General features: G+C 39.0%; 1 protein-coding gene across 1 annotated transcript in view; it reads left to right on the plus strand.

Annotated features, from left to right (window-relative positions):
• The window catches only part of LOC102471472 (cGMP-dependent protein kinase 1-like), a gene marked incomplete at its 5' end in the record, with an annotated part of 641,417 nt that overhangs the window by 488,526 nt on the left and 133,439 nt on the right, over positions 1-19,452 (plus strand). Inside the window, one exon of the mRNA XM_006157547.1 lies at positions 8,653-8,716. Coding sequence (XP_006157609.1) covers positions 8,653-8,716 — 64 coding nt within the window. The remainder of the gene's footprint in view (positions 1-8,652; positions 8,717-19,452) is intronic.

Consider the following 19,452-nt stretch of genomic DNA (forward strand, 5'->3'; position numbering starts at 1 on the left):
GGCTATGTCGCTGGACTCCCATGTAGTCGACCGCGGTTCACGTCCCGGACCCGGTGGCTTAAAACTCACACCGGGCGCGTGTGCGTGCATGCCCAAGATCCCGAGAGGAGAATGGAGGAGAAGGGATTGGGGCGTGACCATCCCTCCTGGGGGGGTGATTTCTCGCTTTCTGTCTCTATGTCTCTTTCTGTCTGTCTGGCGAGCGCACGCGCCCTACAGTGAAAATCTCTCCAAAAAAAAAAAAAAAAAAGAAAATTTGCTTGTCCGGTTTAAAAATATTTAAAATTGGGGCCAGTAGGTGGCATGGTGGTTTAGGTGCTGGACTCCCACATGGTCAGCTTCAGTTTGAGTCGCAGACCTAGCACTTTGAAATTCACTCTGGATTGTGTGCTCGAAATCCTGATAATGGAGAAGGGATTGTGGTATGGCTGTCCCCCCTGGGGGGTGATTTCTCACTTTCCCTCTTTCTGTCTCTCCAGCTAGCACATGAACCGTATGGCAAAAACTTGAAGAAAAGGTTTTTTTTTTTTTTAACTTTAATTTTTTTTCATGATCAAGAAAGAGAGAGAAAGAGAGACAAAGAGATAATACACCCAACAGAGTCTCAATGCTACACTCCATCCCCAGCCCCAACTGGTCTCAGATCGTATGCACACGTGTGTCAGGTATGCTCAGCGAGGCCGCTGGATGTGAAAAATCTTCCATGTGTGTCAGCTTGCCAGCGTTGCATTTTCCTACTGCACCGCCTCCTGGTCCCCTAAAATTTAAACTGTTTCCATAGCTTTCTTTTAACCATGGGAGCCAAGGTTATCTCCCCTCTTCGTTTTCATCCCACATTCAGTATATCTGTAAATGATTCTGCTTCTACCTCCATCGCTTCCACCCTGTCCAAACCTTCATTGCCTGTCATGATTCTTATCTGGTCAACAGCTTCTACTCCTGCCCCCTATGGTTTATTCTTCAGAGTTCGCAGGAGTAGCTCTTTAATGTGTAAGTAAGATCATAGTGTGTAAGCCCACCTGGGCTCAAAACCCCACAGTGGCTCCAATGTCACCCCACTAAAGCCCAGAGTCCTTACCAGCCCCTGTGCCATCTGCCATGCTCTTATCCTTGAGGTCTGCTACTCTTCCCCTCTCCTCCAGCTCAGGGAAAGTGGAGCTCCCAGATCTTTTTGCTGTGCCCGTAATCTACCAGGGACTTAAAACACTTGCTCACTGTCTCCCTCACCAACCTCAGATTTCTGCTCAAATCTTACTGTCTCAGTGAAGACATACTCATTTAAGGTTTAATCTTTCAGCTTGTTCCTCTGCCTTTTGTAATCTCTGCTACTTTGTTTTTTGATTTTGTTTTTTTCTTTTTTTAGAGAGAGATTTTTGCTATAGGTGATGTGCACTCGTTGGAGAGACAGAGAAACAGAAAGAAAGAAATCTCTCTCCGGGGGGATGGCTATGCTTCAATCCCTTCTCCTCCATTCTTCTCTCAAGATCTTGGGCACACACACACACATGTGCCCGGTGTGAGTTTCAAGCCACCAGGTCTGGGACTTGAACTGCAGTCAACTGCGTGGAGTCCAGAGACGTCACTATTATGCCATCTGCTGGTCCCTGTTACCCTGTTTTTAATTCTGTAAAAATCTGCAACCCTTATCTAATGTGGGATGGAGGATGTGTTATTTATGTGTGTGCATATAAAAACAGGTGCAATATATATTATTTATTATGTTTGTTCTTTTCTATTTTCTTGAATAGGCTAAAATTTTCCTTTGTTCTTTGATGAATTCTAAACACTTGAAACAATTTTTGGCACATATTAGGCATTCAGTAAGATTTGATGAATAAACTAATTAATTAATTAAACAACATGTTTCCAACATTAAAGAAGTTTTCTTTTTTTTCTTTTCATTAAACATTCAGATACATTTCCTTTGCTTGTAACTATAGTTGTAAACTTTATAGTTTTTGGTATTACAAAAATATATTTAAAAATAGAAACAGCTAAAAATTTAGAAAATAGCAAGAGAAAAAACAACTAGTAGTCGCTCTACCTAACACAGTCTCCTGATTCTTTTCAGCAAAGTTTCATTCACAATTATAAAAGTTTTTTAATAAGATTGTAATTATTCTATTGTGTACATAATTTTCTAAGTTTATTCTTTTAGTTCTTCCATGAGAGAGAGAGAGAGCAATCCCTGACAGGGTTTGGTCATGCCAAGATCTTCCCCCCCAACTTTCCAGCCAACCATATGGCACCCGTATTACACAGCTGCACCCCACTGCCTGTGCCACCATGGCCAGACTTGTATACATGTTTTAGTGTCTTTTCCTTCTAATATTTCCTTGTAAATATTCCATTGTTTATGTAGTTTTCATCAATACATTAATTAGAAAAATGTGCTACAGGGTGTATGTGCTTGCTGGAGAGACAGAGAGAGGAGAAAGAGAGTAAGCGAGACAGAAAGCACCTCCCAAAGGTGACGGCCATGCTATGCTAATCCCTTTGCCTCCATTCCCCTCTTGGAATTTTGGATATGCACTCATATGCACCCAGCATGTTTTTCAGACTGCAGAGTCCAGAATTTGCACCATGCAGTCAGCCACATGGGATCCACTGCCTTAACCACCCTGCTACCTGCTGGCCCCAGTCTTTTTTCTTTTTCTTTCAGTTGCAAGAAGATGCATGCATGAACCAGAGAGGGAGAGAGAGAGGGAGAAAAAACACTTCTCAGTGGGCATAGGTCATGTTTCAATCCTTTGTGTCCTCCATTCTCTCAGAAACACCACATGTGCTGTTGTGGCGTTCAAGCCCCTGGGAAGAGGGTTTAAGCCATGGTCAACCACTGTGCTATGGGCCAGTCCCAATACCATCATTTTAATCACTGTATGTCAGTAATTTTCCAACTTACAAGAGTTATAGCTACTGATATTCATGGTATTGGAAATTTAAAATTAAAAATATTCACTAATTCATTTAAAATGTCAATAATAAACACATTCCATGTTAACATTAGTTCTATTTTTATGTGCAAATAACTGTATTTTCTAAAACCAAAAAAATAGAGAAAACTTTGAATTTATTCTTTTGCAGATCTTGCAAATATAACTAAAAAGACAAGATTTTCGTATCTCCTGCTGCATGTAATCTGTTGAATTTATGTTGTTTTGTTTGAAGTTGACAAAGAAAACGTAGGAAGAACAGAGGAGAGTATGCTAATGGCCTTTTGAGATAATTGTGGACATTCTTCATTCTTATTTGCTACTTCATCAACATCCAAAAACTAGTAGTTTCTTAAAGGTTAGTTGCAGTGTGGAATCAGAAATCACAGCAATGAATTTTTCATACTCTGTTTCATTAAAGTCCATTGATCCATCTTGTAACTCAAATTGATCTTTTTACCCATGTGTGATTCTGTAACATCATATTTTGGTCATTTGGAAAATACTGGTTCACTGATTTATGCAAAATGTCCAACATCAAAAAAAAAAATACTTCTTAATGTCAAGATGTCACTATTGATCTCATCAGAAAGTCTTCTGTATCAGAGAGCTGTTATGTCCACAGCAGTATATAAAAGTTTTCTGAAGTTTTAATTTTCATTTGATAGTTTGAATTTTATTATTGGAACAAACATTGTTATTTTCCTTGAAATGACAGGCTTACTGTGTTCATTTAAAAAATGCATCTACAAAATATCCATGTATAAATAGCCACATCTTTGTCAGCCATTCCCTGGTAAAAATGATGTTCCATGAACAAAAGCAGTTAATTCAGCTTGGAAGTCATTTGCAAGCCATTCGAGGGATTTTCCTTGAATCGACTATTTTACCTCCATAAGCAAAAGTGCTTTGTATATCCTTACCATTTACTTATTTTTTTTTATTATTTAATTAATTTATTTATTTATGGAGAGCTTTTTGCTGTAGGGTGCATATACTTGCCAGAAAGACAGAGTGAGACAGAGAGACAGAAAGTAAGAATTCACCCCCCCCCACACACACACACACACAAGGGTTGAGGGTAGCCACACCACAATCCTTTTCATTCCACTCTTCTTTCAGGATCTTGGGCACACACGCACATGTGCCTGGTGTGAGTTTAAGCCACTGGGTCTGAGACTTGAACCACAGTGACTATATGGGAGTCCGGTGACATAGCCATTATGCCATCTGTTGGTCCCAAATTTTACTATTTCAATAGAAACATTTTAAAGTAAATCTGGCAAGGTGTTTTATTTATTGATTTACTTACTTAGTTTTTTGTTTTTTTTTAAGACAAATTTTGCTATAGGGTGTGTGTGTGTTTGCGGAAGAGACAGACAGAAAGTGAGAAATCACTCCCCTTGGGGGGATGGACTTGTCTCAATCCCTTCTCCATTCTCCTCTTGGGATTTTGGACACACACCCATACACACACACACACACACACACACACGTGCACAGTGTGAGTTTTAAGCCTCCAGGGGTCCGGGACTCAAACCCTGGTCAACTATGTGGGAGTCCAGCAATGTAACCATTATGCCAGCTCCTGGTTCCTACTTACTTAGTTTTTGTTTGTTTGTTTTGTTTTGTTTTTTGGAGAGGTATTTGCTATAGGGCACTTGTGCTCACCATACAGACAGAGAGAGACAGAGAGACAGAAAGCGAGAAATCACCCCCCAGGGGGGATGGCCACACCGCAATCCCTTCTCCATTCTCCTCTTGGGTTCTTGGGCATGCGCATGCACGCACACGCACCCGGTGTGAGTTTTAAGCCACCAGGTCCAGGACTTGAACCGTTATCGTTGACTACATGGGAGTCCAGCAACATAGCCATTATGCTAACTGCTGGTCCCAAAAAATACAGTTCTGTAGACAACATCTTAACTCATTCTGGCTTGACAGTTACATCTGTAATTCAGGTAAGTGCTATATCATTGGAAAGAGGCAGTGCAATTTCTTTGACTGGCTTTGTATCCAGTAGACATTTAGCAAATTCAACTCCCCAGGTTTCACTAGTCATTATCTCTGGTGTGAGTTTCTTCAATCAATATAATGTAACTGGTCTGTAAGATGCTTCACTGTGTTTTTCATTTGTAAATTGAAAAGTTGTGCCAAACAATTTTTGGGATTTAAAAAGTGCATCTGGAACCAGCAGTTGGTGTAATGGCCGTGTTGCTGGACTCCCATGAAGTCGACGGCAGTTCGAGTCCCAGACTGGGTGGCTTAAACTCACACTGGGCACATGTACTTGTGTGTGTGCCCAAGATCCCGAGAGGAGAATGGAGGAGAAGGGATTGCAGCATAGCCATCCCCATCCTCCTTGGGGGGTGGGGGGGGATGATTTCTCGCTTTCTGTCTCTCTGTCTCTCTCTCTCTCTCTCTGTCTTTCTGGTGAGCACACGTGCCCTATACCAAAACCCTCTCCAATAAATAAATAAATAAATAAATAAATAAATAAATAAATAGTGCATCAGTTGGGACTAGCAGATGGCATAATGATTACATTGCTGGACTTCCACATAGTCAACTGCAATTTGAATCCTGGGCTCGGTGACTTAACCTCACATTGGATGTGTGTGCATACATGTCCAAGATCCTGAGAGGAGAATGAAGAAGAAGGGATTATGACATGACCATCACTCCTAGGGGATGATTTCTCACTCTCCCTTTCCCCTATCTCTGTCTCTCCAGCAAGTACATGCACCCTAAGGCAAAAATATCTTGAAAAAAAAAAGGAGGAAATAAATGAAAGTACAAAATCAAATATTATTACTTACTTATTTTTAATAATTACATAAAAGAACAAGCACTAGTTTGAAAAACTTGCTTTTAGTACCTTCACTGAGAAGTAGGGAGCTTAGTGAGCAAGGCAGCAGCTCCATAGCCATGGAGATGAAAATTGTCATCCTTTCTTTTTTTTTTATAGCTTTTTGCTATAGGGCGCATGCGCTCGCCGGAAAGACAGAGAGAGACAGAGAGACAGAAAGCGAGAAATCACCTCCCAGGGGGGATGGCCACGCCATAATCCCTTCTCCTCCATTCTCCTCTCGGGATCTTGGGCACACACGCACACGTTCCCAGCGTGAGTTTAAGCCACCGGGTCTGGGATTTGAACCACGGTTGACTACATGGGAGTCCAGTGACATAGCCATTACGCTAACTGCTGGTCCCCCGAAAATTGTCATCCTTTCTTGAATGACCTTAGGTAAACTCTCAAGGTTCCAGTAGCCTTATCTATAAAGTAGGTGACAATAACAATTTGATAAGATGGTGGAAAAGCAAAATTTGTATTACCTATAAAACCTTTAGTCCAGTGTCTAGCAAATAGAAACACTATTGTCATTATAAATTCCAAGTTCTTGCTTCATTTAATTAGAAAAACCAATAGAAAGGCATCACACATTAAATCATCTCTATTATATGATATTCAAGTGCATTTGTAACTTTGGGTCTTTTGCAAGTGCTTAGGGAACTGAAATGTTTTAATACATCTGTAAAAATTACTTGTAATTAGCATGTAAATTATTATAATCTCTTTTTACATGAATGAAAATATTCTTCTCTTGGGTTTAAGCATTTTCTCTGAAAGTTTGTCCTGGAAATTATTTTGCCTTATGTTTTCTAAATCACAGGCAACTTTACCTTGAATGATTATATGCTCAAAATAGTAGAAATCTGGTATCTTTCTATATGATTTGGAAAATTCAAGTGATTTATTTCATAGGGAGAATTTAAGTTGTTTTCTTCTTGGTGTTCAAGCTGTTGTAGACTGGCAATGCTTAGAAAACAGATTAATTACATGACAGAACTTATTTAGTGTTTGGAGAATAGAGATCTTAGTGATCTCTAAAATGGCCCAGTCTGATGACATCGTTGGTAGTTGAACAAACTGCAGTTTTAGAAACACATGTCCGCCAGTTCAAATCTCCAGCATGGTCAGCCTGGAATACACTGTGTACATGGGTGCAAGCCCAAGACCCTGATCAGTTGAGGACTGGAGGAAGGGATGTGGCATGGCGAGAGGTGAGATGAGGGGGCTTCCTCTATCTTTCTTTCTCTGTGTCTCTTATGTACCTACACATGGTCTCTATCAGGATTTTTTTTTAAATGATTACAAAAATGTTCTCAGAATGATATATAAAAGGTGTAGTATAAAAATAATAGGCCTGTCTAAAGAGAGCCAATTATGAATAAACGAGAAAAACTCTGCTGTAGTTAACTTTTTCTGCAAATACCCAACAAGATAGAAGCACTCTACATGTTCTAGTATCTCAGACGAAACTGAAATACAGCTCATTATAAACAAGGAAGGGCTAGTTTTTTCAACCTGCAAGACTCATGGAAACAGCTTCCTCTATCTTCTTCTGTCTCTTTCTGTGATATGCTTCATCCAGCTGCTGAAATAGACTGCCTTCTGGAAACTAAAACCCACATGGCTCAGACCACAGCAGTAAATCTGGTGGAACAGATGGTCCTGGGTGAATTGTCACACCTCTGCATAAAACCTTGGGATTTCACCAATAAGCTTTACCCAACATAATGGGACTCACAGTGGCAAATTAACAGAAAAACTTCTTGCTTATATCAAAATAGTATGTTACAGTTTCTTTCATTGTATCGTTCCAATCAAGCCAGAATTATGCCGCAAGTTAAATATCAGACATGCAAATGTATATGCAATCGTTTATATTCTTTTCTCTGTTCAAGCACTGAAGCACGATTAAATGAGAATTTAAATTTTATGTCTTACAGATTTTCTAGAGGAATTTCACGGATTACATGTTGAAGAGTTATTTTTTTTTTTGTCGTTATCATTTCACATGTGAAAGTTGTATTGTTTTGTATATTCAGCATCATTCAGTATTTCCAGCATTTTCCACTTCTTTTCTCTATCCAGTCTGGCCCAATCCTAACAACTGTTCTGTGACACATTCATATATCCATATTTTCATACCTGTATTCAACACATGCTGTCAAGTTTGTTATTTGTAACTGAAAATACAAGGAGCTGAGCAAGACAAATATAGTTCTTATCTTTGTGAAGTTTTCACTCTAGCAGGGAAGACACATAATAACTATCTGATTAATTATCTAATTAAAATTGCAGCAAGAGATAAAGGAGCTCATAATAGAAGAAATTGGCCCAGTTAGGGAGCCATTGGGAAGAGTGAAGAGCTTTATGTAGTTGTTGAATGAATGTTTACAGGTCTGAATGTATCATCAATCAACCTGTATCCTAAAGAATGGGTAGGATTGGCCTGGAGAAGGGTGCGTGTGAAGGAAAACTTGGAAGAGGAGGAGGAATTGGAAGGAACCAGGCAGGAGACAGATGAGAGAGGGAGAGAGAGCAGTTCTCCTCATTATATTGAGTTGTTGGAAAAGTCATGACTCATTTTTGCATAGAAATAGAAAAATAACATCAGGATTTTTTCCAACAACCCACTAGCTAAGGCTCCCAAGTGCAGGTGAATAAATATCCATCCAACATCTAATCTCTTTTTTGTATAACATGCTTTTTCTCTAGATGACCTCAAAAAGTGCTTAAACAATTGCTTTGATCTTCATCTGCAGATTCTTTTATGAATTTTTTTACACTGTCATTCTGAAATATTGTCATTTTATTTATGAAATTAAGGTTCTGTTCATGGGTTCAGCATCACTCTGTTTTGTTTTGCAGTGTTCCAACATTCCAGACCCTTCCTGAAGAGATCCTCAGTAAGCTTGCTGATGTCCTTGAAGAGGTACTTGTTTTTAGTCTTTGAACTTTTTGACTGACATGAGGCCCAGTCCCACCCAGTGGGTTTTGTTCACAGCTGTGTGAGGAAAAGTCACAAACCACAGAGAAAACTTGCAAAGGTTTTTTAAGCTTTGGGATGAGTGATATATTTGACTTCAAATTTTAAAAAAGCAACTTAGAACATCCAACATTTATACACAGTTAGAAATGTGCAGATCAACAACCAGAGATGGAGAGAAACTTTTCTTTGTGGTAAATATGTTACCTTCATGGCATATTTCTTTTTCATTTCAATTAGTGTAGAGCAGTAATTTTTTTTTTTAACCTAAAGCTTCAGGTTAGTAAATTTACAAAAGCAATTGGCAGTTGTGAGCATGTGTCATAGGCTGTGAGTATATTTTACACACAGTATTTTATGCCTGACTGTGGAATGCCACCATTAATGGTTCTTCTCTGTACACATGACTTCATAGTTCTGATGAAGAGGAGCCATGCCCTTATGCTATTCATTTGTTGACTTCCATATTAAGATTTATTACTAAGTAATGGCAAAATGATGTTCTCCTACTCTTAATTGTTGAACTCCAGACCAAATTTAAAGCATATAAATCCTCATGTCTAAATTTGTTCTCCTAAGGATATTGGTCATATGAGTTTTCCTGTAGGTTGAATAGATCAAAAGTTTTCTGTTCCTTTTTGCTGAGGAAACATAGATGGGAGTCTAAGAACAGAATCTGTGAAGGCAAAGCCAACCTGCAGCCTGGAACAGGGTGCCCTTACTGAATGGGAAACACGGACAGAGTTAGTGTAAATTAGGCTCAGCAAACAAAAAATAAGTCAAGAATTTAGAAGTTAGTTATGTCGACGGAAACAACCATCTCTGTAAAAATAATAATAAATGGAGTTTATTTCTAAGCAGAATATGAGTGACCTAGGCCCTAAGAAGAGGCAAAATATGCCTTTCTTGGGGTAATCAGGTACAAAGTTTCCTTTTATTTGACTTTGAGAGCACAAGACAAAGTTCGGAATTTAGCGAAGAGTTTTTTTTCCATCGGTTTGGCCCAAAAAAGTGGGAGGTGGATGGGTGGGGCTTATAGGTTATAGGTGAGTTTTACAGTTTTTACATTGGTGGTTAGAAAAGGAAGGTTGCTGAGATCAGAAAAGAATGTACTAAAAGTGTACTTCAACAGAGGTAAGGAGGCTTTTAAGTACATCACAAAGATCGCATGCCAGGGACAAGATGTAGGAAGAATCCTCTTATCAATGGGTCAAAATGTCTGTTAATGATTCTGAGCATGACTCCCTCCAGGCCCTCCAGAAAGGATTTTGGAAAATAAGAAAAGGTGGTCAGACTAGTGAGACTTCTGTCCTCAGCAGCACAGGCAAAATCATGAGAAAGAGATAATTCAGGCAAAGGAAACATCATATGTCAGGTGTATTCTTTATTGTTTGTTTCTTCATTTATTCAATAAATGTTCAATGAGTAGTCTTTCTAACCAGGGCTTGTGATAAAACAGCAAATAAAATGGGCACAGTCCTTCCCTACCGGAGTTTATGTATGTAGAGGGGAGATTCATATTAATCAACTAGTTGCATAAAAATGTATTATTTGGAATTATAATACAAGCCAGCAAGTAAAGTATGAACTGCCAAGACAAGGAACAGGGAAATGAACAGTCTGGAGTCCCATTGAAAGACTGTGAGGGAATACTATAAGCCTGCCTTTGCAAAGCAGGTAGGAGGATTGCTATGAACTAACAGAAGGAACCAAGTGGATGAATAAACGCAATCAGGTATGGTGGCCGGAATGCAGACCATGCCTGGAGATGAGATCTTAGTGGGTCTAGTAGGTCCAGTGAGATACTAAACTTTGATTTTATCCCCTTAGCCTGAGAAAAACTTTAAGTGATTTTAATCCTAGGGGCACGGAAGTAGAGGAGGGATCAAATTAACAGATTTTTATGGAGCATTCCAAAGGAAGGCTTAATTGAGTAAGCAAAAGTTAAGTAAACTGCAAAAGATCAGCTCTAGCGCACAGCACTGGTTCAGAATGTGCTTCCAAATCTTATTTTCAACCCTTATTGTCCTCTTATAATCCAGACTTTGTATTGATGGTTTTATCAGTTATACATGTATTTATTGACTGTCTGTCATGTTCCATCACACAGGTTTGGGCATATAACAATGAAAACATAAAACAAGCCAAAACAAAAAATCCCTGTCTTAATCAAGTTAACATTATTCAGGTAGGGGCCCCAGGGAAACTAGACAGTAAACAAAGTGAAGAAGTTTTAAAAACATATGGTATGTTCAATAGAGACAAATGCTAAGGAGAATTTAAGCAGGGGAGGATGGTAAATGGAATTCAGAGTATTTGGACATGTAACTAGAGATGTTAGTTCAATTAAGATATGGTATTGGGGTCAAGGAAGGAGTCTGTGTGAAGATCTTTGGAAGGCTAGGTCTGGGGGAATCCAAGCAATAGGAAAGAGGTCATGAAGGTAGGACCAGAGTAGGGTTTGGAGGGAAGTGTGCCTAGGGTATTGAAAGACCAGGGAGATCACGTAGGGCCTTTTAGGCCACAGCAGTTCTTTTGGCTTTTGCTTAGTGTGAGATGGAACCATTGGATGATCTTAGCAGAGCAATAAAATGGCGTGACTTGCCCTTCTAACAAGATGGCTGTGGTTATAGTGCTCAGAAAAGATTAAAGCAGATGATGCAATACTCCAGATAGACATGATGGTGGCTTTGGTCACTGTGGGAAAAGGAGATTGAGAAATTATCAGACTCAAATGTATTTTGAAGGAAAAACTATAAAAGGTTTACTAGTGCAGTAGGTGTGTGGAATGAAAGACAGGAATTAAGGATGACCCAAGGTTTCTGGTGTAAGTAACTGGAAGGATGGAGTTGTCAGAAAATGAAATAGACATTGGTGTGGTGAGGTAAGAAGCTCAGAGGGATGTGGTGTGGAAAAATCAGAAGTGTAGAGGGCTTTTGTTTGTTTTTTGCAGGCAGATGGTTTGTTGCAGTGTCATTTGTCTAGAAGGCAGCTATTGGTCTCTGGGTGTCATTCTAGAAGACCAAATATAGAGGAATACTAGAGGCAGAACTGTGAAGCAGGTAGCAGCCAACAATTATCATAACATGAATGGATCTTAAAAACAGTAATGAGAGAAAAACTTAAAAACAAAACAACAGCCAAAAAGATAGTTACTGAAATATTATTTATATATATTAAAATACATGAATACAAAATACATTTTTAAGGGTTATTACGAACAATATGCAAATTGGATACATGTGAATAGTTGCCTGTAGCAGAAGGGAGAACTATGGGGTAAAAAGGAATGAATTAGTGAATGAAGGGGAAAACATAGTCTTTTTTTTTTAATGCCAGAGGGCAAGTGACAAAGGGGGGGGGGAAAGTACCCCTCCCATGGGGTGCAGTCATACTGCAATCTCATTTTCTCCAGTTTCCCCATCCTGTTGGGATTTGGGGCAAGCCTGCACACAAGCTTGGAGTGTTTTTCAAATTGCCAGAGCTGGGATTCAAACCATGGTCAGCAATGTGGGATCTGGCTTCCTTAAGGACTAAGCAATGAGGCTGGCCCAATGAAGTCCTGATGGATCCTTAACATATCCATGTTAAAAGACATAACTGGGACCAGCAGTTGGCATAATGGCTATGTCACTGGACTCCCATGTAGCCGATCGCGGTTCAAGTCCCAGACCTGGTGGCTTAAACTCATGCAGGGCATGTGTGCGCGTGTGCCCAAGATCTGGAGAGGAGAATGGAGAAGAAGGGATTACAGCATAGCCATTCCTTAGGGAGTGATTTCTTGCTTTCTGTCTCTCTCTGTCTTCTGGTGAGCTCATGTATCCTATAGCAAAAACCTCTCAAAACAAAACAAAACAAAACAAAACAAAAAACAGTGAAAGCCTGTAAACGCAGGTGGGGCAGAAGGAAAAAGAACATTTTGTGCCTTAAAATCCAGGAGAAAAAAGTAGTTCAAGTAAGATTTAGCAAAAACTTGAGTTTGATTTCTGTTGAAAAGACAAGAGCAGAAATGGGGTCAATGAGAGGGGTATAGTGGAGTTGAGCAGACACAGGAAATACTGTTGAGGCAGGAGATAGGGAGGTGTGTTCATACAACGTCTCGAGTGTAGGGCCTAAGGAATTTTTCTTCTCCTTTGGAAGTCTCATCAGATGAGAATGAGGATGGGGTAGAGGTATGAATAATTTAAAGAAAGATGTGAATTTTCTTCTCCTTTGGAAGTCTCATCAGATGAAAATGAGGATGGGGTAGAGGTATGAATAATTTGAAGATGTGAGATAAACAGAAGAGCAAATGATTTAGAGAAATGCACTAGGAATGACATAGTCATTCCAAATCTAACTTAAACAGAAAAAAAAAAAATATTCAAGACCATTGCAATAGAGAAACAAGGTTGAAGTCAATTCTAAAACCAAAAGATGGGAGGGTTTTTGAGCACTGAGGTGAGCTAGTGGAAGAATACTGGAGAACTCCAGTGTGGGGGAGGTTGTTCCATGCCATTAGGCCCAGGGGTCTGCTAATTGTTCCTTCAGGAACTTAGATCTTTATCCTCCCACAGAGACAGGGAGAAAAGGATGCCAGCTCCTACGAGGGCCAGCTCTCAGGTCCTTGCAAGACATTCTGTGAAAATAGCTGGAAGATCACCTTTCAAAGAGGCAGGTTAAGAATTTATAATTGAATTAAAAAGGAAAAAAAAATACCTAAGTGCTCTAAGAAATGAGTGGTTAGGAAGAAATCTAGTTGAGAAGATTAGACTGTCTTGACTGCTAGCTCATTTGATTGTTTGTGTTTTTCAGTCTCCTATGTTTATCTGTATTTAGGGACAGGTAGGCAGAGAACTGGATTCCACCAGGATTGTTATTTTGCTAATGGTGAGTGATAGAGAGAGGGCACACACCAGAGCAATTGTAATGACTGGCCCAGAATTTAACCTGCACCAGGGGGCGAGCACCTAAGAGGTTGTGGAGCAGTAGGTTTTAGTCTTGAGAGGTTGAAGAATTTTCAGAAGGCATGAACTGGAAAGATATTGAAAATGTTTTTGTCTCTAGCTCCTGATTATATAAGTCATTCTGTGATCCACACACAGTCTGTAGTGTGAAGCTTATTGAAGTCAGCTTTCCCCTGATTTATTGATCTCCAATATGTGTGACCATAAAGTGAAGCAGAACCTTGTCATACTTGGCTACTGTGTTCCAATATAAAACCATTTGTGAGAACAACTTCTGACTGTATTTCTCTCTGAATGTGCTGACCTGCAACCTCTATAAATGTAAAACATATTTCCCCAGTTGTTTTTTTTTTGCTTTTTGCTTTGTTGTTGTTGTTGTTAAATACTCTGAAGAATTCTGATGACTCCCTTATGTTTTTAAAAAATAAGTTGAACAAAAGCACAAGTTTATCGGCCCCAATCAACCCACAAAAGAAGAGAAACACACACAAAAGAGTCCCTGATATCCTTTAATAATGTTCTTTCCTTTCCTCAGCTGTGAAAGCATTGCTATGTTTTGTGTAACAATAGCCACAGTTCTGTACATAATTCTGACCAAAGAAATATTTCAATACTTGGTCCATTTTTTACATCGGAAGATGCCTTAATGTAGACTTGGATTCAATGAGCCACAGTACAGTCTATACCAATGCTGAGTGAAAATGGAAACAGCTGATTAAGTACCCGCACATTTGTTTTCTGGACATAAAAATGAAGTAAATACACAAAATGCGAAGTAGTATAAATACACTATCCAGTGCAGAGTATTTAAGTCAAGTTGAATAAGCAAGCACAATGAGAAACTAGATTAAATTATGCATCAGATAAAATGAAACAAATTTGGAAGAACAAAAGCAATACCAATGTCGCATAACATTACAGGGAAATGTGATTGCATAATAATTGAGCTATCTTTCTTTCTACAAATATCTATACGAAGATGAAAGAATCCCAGATTATTTTGAAGGAAAACAGTACAGTTATAGTCGTCAATGAAGAATTTTGCAGCTTTGTTTGTTGGACTAGTATTTGTAGAGCACCTGCCATGTGCCAAGAATTGTTGCAGATTTGGAAAAGACAGGGCTGTGCTCTCTCTAGCAGATGTTCTAGTGAGGATACAGATGTTAAGTAAGTAAGTAAATGATAAGTCATTATGTCCTTACTGAGAGGAGACCTCTCCGAGGAGGTGATGTTTAAGTGAAGGTCTAAATAAAGATACGGGGTGCCATGCACTCAGAGCAAAGGGAAGAACAGATACATAGTCTGAAAGTAGGAATGAGTTAAGATTTGGAGGTGGCAGTCTTGGAGTGAGAGGAAGCTACAGCAATCAGGTACAAGCAGATCCAAATATGGACTTTGGTTTTTATTCTGAGCCCCGTGGCAATATTTGAGGGGTTGTTAAGTAATAAAGTAACATAGTCTGAGTTGTGTTTTAATTATACCAGCCTGGCTATTGTGAAAAGAACTGGTTATACAGGGACAGACTAGTTATAAGGCGACTACAAAACAACCAAATTGAGGGTGGATGAACTATATGTAATTTTACTTTCTTATTGGCTATTTTATTCTTTTATTCATGGGGAAAATATTACTAACATATGTAAAAAATTATTATTATTTTTATTTTACAAAATTAAAAAATAGGGGCAAGAAGACAGGGACTACGGGAAGTCAAGTGTAACTGGTAGGAAAGAGAGCTGGATATAATGGTAACGAGTGATTTACGTGGGCACATGTGACAAGGGGACAAAGGTATACTACTTAGAAATATCCTGTTCTAAAACTAGAAGGGAAGTTGTGAGCCATTTCTGCCATTATCCACCCTTGCCCCCACCATTCCCTCTGTAATTCATAGCATGGATGGACCCACTTGTGTATTCCTCCCCATGAGATTATAAAATAGAAATGTACTCCTTCTTTTCAGTGTAGCAATTTGGTGGTCTGTCTTTCTTTTTCCTTCTTTATTCTTTTTTCCTTCCTTCCTTCCTTCCTTCCTTCCTCCTTCCTTCCTTCCTTCCTTCCTTCCTTCCTTCCTTCCTTCCTTCCTTCCTTCCTGTTTTTGCCATAGGGCACATATACTCACCAGACATAGGGAGAGAGAGAGACAGACAGAAAGAAGGAAAGTGAGAGATCACTCTCTCAGAGAGGATGGCCATGCCATAATTCCTTTTCCTCTACTCCCCTCTCAGGATTTGGGGCCTGGGATGATTTTTAAGCCGTTTGGTCCAGGACTCAAATTTTGTAGTTGGCCACGTGTGATCTAGAGCATTAACCTCCACTCCACCTGTTGATCCTCCCTTTTTTTTTTTTTATTTCTATCACATAGTAGAACTATTTATTTTGTATACTGCATTTCTCATTACTTTTCAAGAACATATAACAATTTTCTCTAGTCTCTGAGAAGTTGTATCTAATTGTAGCTATAAGAGGTTCTTTGTGAAAGGTCTATTCAGGCCAAGCACAATAATGCCAAGATTTTTCTAGGTTGTGTTTTGTAAAATGAGCTGAAATATTTTACTTGACCCTATAAACATAAGATCTTGGGAACCAGCAGTTAGCGTAATGGCTATGTCGCTGGACTCCCATGTAGTCGACCACAGTTCGGGTACTGGACCCGGTGGCTTAGAACTCACGCCGGGCACGTGGGCGTGTGTGCCCAAGATCCTGAGAGGAGAATGGAGGAGAAGGGATTGCAGTGTGACCATCCCCCCTGGGGGGTGATTTCTCGCTTTCTGTCTCTATGTCTCTCTCTCTCTGTCTGGTGAACGCAAGCACCCTATAGTGAAAACCTCTCAAGAACAAACCAAACCAAACCAAACAAAAAAACCCTATAAGATCTTTATTATCATTGCAGTATGTTGTTCACATCCCATATCTTACTCAAGTGAACACTTAATAAATATGAGACTCTAGGTTTGGTTTGCTAATTTATAAAATAGAAGCTTTAGGTGTATGTAGAAAACAGAGAAACCTGAATTTATACAGTGACTTCATTAGTCTCTGTACTACTTCATATAGTATAGTGAAAATTTGTATCTGTATTAATCAAATGCATTTGAATATATTCTGAGCATCTAAGAAGTATCTGTGGGTAATGGACAAAGCTAGGAAATTATAAAATGGTATCTAATCTCTTTTTTCTAGAATATACTTTCCTTCTTCCTTCGTATCCAGTATGATTAGTCTCTACAGATTAATTACATTTTTCAAATGTCTTGAACAACCCCTAGCTAACCTTCAGCTGAGAAATAGTTCTCTTCAATTATCATCTACTCAAACATAATGGAGAAATGTCACTGTGAATAAACTCCATATTTAATATTTTTCTAAATGTCAGGACTGTGCTGACATCTTTAAAGAAAGTGGCAACTAAAAACATTTTCTCATAAAGAAAGTAGCAAGAGATTAACCTGATGCATCACAGAGAGTGCTTGAATATTCATTTGAGTAGGGTAATACTTTCACAAATGGAGTGTAAATGTTTAGATAACTTGAGGAAAACTGTACTTTGTTGAAAATGCCAATCTCAAGAACCAAATTAAGTCAACCTCTCTAGCAGATGTTCTAGTGAGGATACAGATGTTAAGTAAGTAAGTAAATGATAAGTCATTATGTCCTTACTGAGAGGAGACCTCTCCGAGGAGGTGATGTTTAAGTGAAGGTCTAAATAAAGATACGGGGTGCCATGCACTCAGAGCAAAGGGAAGAACAGATACATAGTCTGAAAGTAGGAATGAGTTAAGATTTGGAGGTGGCAGTCTTGGAGTGAGAGGAAGCTACAGCAATCAGGTACAAGCAGATCCAAATATGGACTTTGGTTTTTATTCTGAGCCCCGTGGCAATATTTGAGGGGTTGTTAAGTAATAAAGTAACATAGTCTGAGTTGTGTTTTAATTATACCAGCCTGGCTATTGTGAAAAGAACTGGTTATACAGGGACAGACTAGTTATAAGGCGACTACAAAACAACCAAATTGAGGGTGGATGAACTATATGTAATTTTACTTTCTTATTGGCTATTTTATCCTTTTATTCATGGGGAAAATATTACTAACATATGCAAAAAATTATTATTATTTTTATTTTACAAAATTAAAAAATAGGGGCAAGAAGACAGGGACTACGGGAAGTCAAGTGTAACTGGTAGGAAAGAGAGCTGGATATAATGGTAACGAGTGATTTACGTGGGCACATGTGACAAGGGGACAAAGGTATACTACTTAGAAATATCCTGTTCTAAAACTAGAAGGGAAGTTGTGAGCCATTTCTGCCATTATCCACCCTTGCCCCCACCATTCCCTCTGTAATTCATAGCATGGATGGACCCACTTGTGTATTCCTCCCCATGAGATTATAAAATAGAAATGTACTCCTTCTTTTCAGTGTAGCAATTTGGTGGTCTGTCTTTCTTTTTCCTTCTTTATTCTTTTTTCCTTCCTTCCTTCCTTCCCTCCTTCTTCCTTCCTTCCTTCCTTCCTTCCTTCCTTCCTTCCTTCCTTCCTGTTTTTGCCATAGGGCACATATACTCACCAGACATAGGGAGAGAGAGAGACAGACAGAAAGAAGGAAAGTGAGAGATCACTCTCTCAGAGAGGATGGCCATGCCATAATTCCTTTTCCTCTACTCCCCTCTCAGGATTTGGGGCCTGGGATGATTTTTAAGCCGTTTGGTCCAGGACTCAAATTTTGTAGTTGGCCACGTGTGATCTAGAGCATTAACCTCCACTCCACCTGTTGATCCTCCCTTTTTTTTTTTTTATTTCTATCACATAGTAGAACTATTTATTTTGTATACTGCATTTCTCATTACTTTTCAAGAACATATAACAATTTTCTCTAGTCTCTGAGAAGTTGTATCTAATTGTAGCTATAAGAGGTTCTTTGTGAAAGGTCTATTCAGGCCAAGCACAATAATGCCAAGATTTTTCTAGGTTGTGTTTTGTAAAATGAGCTGAAATATTTTACTTGACCCTATAAACATAAGATCTTGGGAACCAGCAGTTAGCGTAATGGCTATGTCGCTGGACTCCCATGTAGTCGACCACAGTTCGGGTACTGGACCCGGTGGCTTAGAACTCACGCCGGGCACGTGGGCGTGTGTGCCCAAGATCCTGAGAGGAGAATGGAGGAGAAGGGATTGCAGTGTGACCATCCCCCCTGGGGGGTGATTTCTCGCTTTCTGTCTCTATGTCTCTCTCTCTCTGTCTGGTGAACGCAAGCACCCTATAGTGAAAACCTCTCAAGAACAAACCAAACCAAACCAAACAAAAAAACCCTATAAGATCTTTATTATCATTGCAGTATGTTGTTCACATCCCATATCTTACTCAAGTGAACACTTAATAAATATGAGACTCTAGGTTTGGTTTGCTAATTTATAAAATAGAAGCTTTAGGTGTATGTAGAAAACAGAGAAACCTGAATTTATACAGTGACTTCATTAGTCTCTGTACTACTTCATATAGTATAGTGAAAATTTGTATCTGTATTAATCAAATGCATTTGAATATATTCTGAGCATCTAAGAAGTATCTGTGGGTAATGGACAAAGCTAGGAAATTATAAAATGGTATCTAATCTCTTTTTTCTAGAATATACTTTCCTTCTTCCTTCGTATCCAGTATGATTAGTCTCTACAGATTAATTACATTTTTCAAATGTCTTGAACAACCCCTAGCTAACCTTCAGCTGAGAAATA

This window comes from Tupaia chinensis, unplaced genomic scaffold, assembly GCF_000334495.1.
Source record: "Tupaia chinensis unplaced genomic scaffold, TupChi_1.0 Scaffold000546_1, whole genome shotgun sequence".
Taxonomy (NCBI): domain Eukaryota; kingdom Metazoa; phylum Chordata; class Mammalia; order Scandentia; family Tupaiidae; genus Tupaia; species Tupaia belangeri.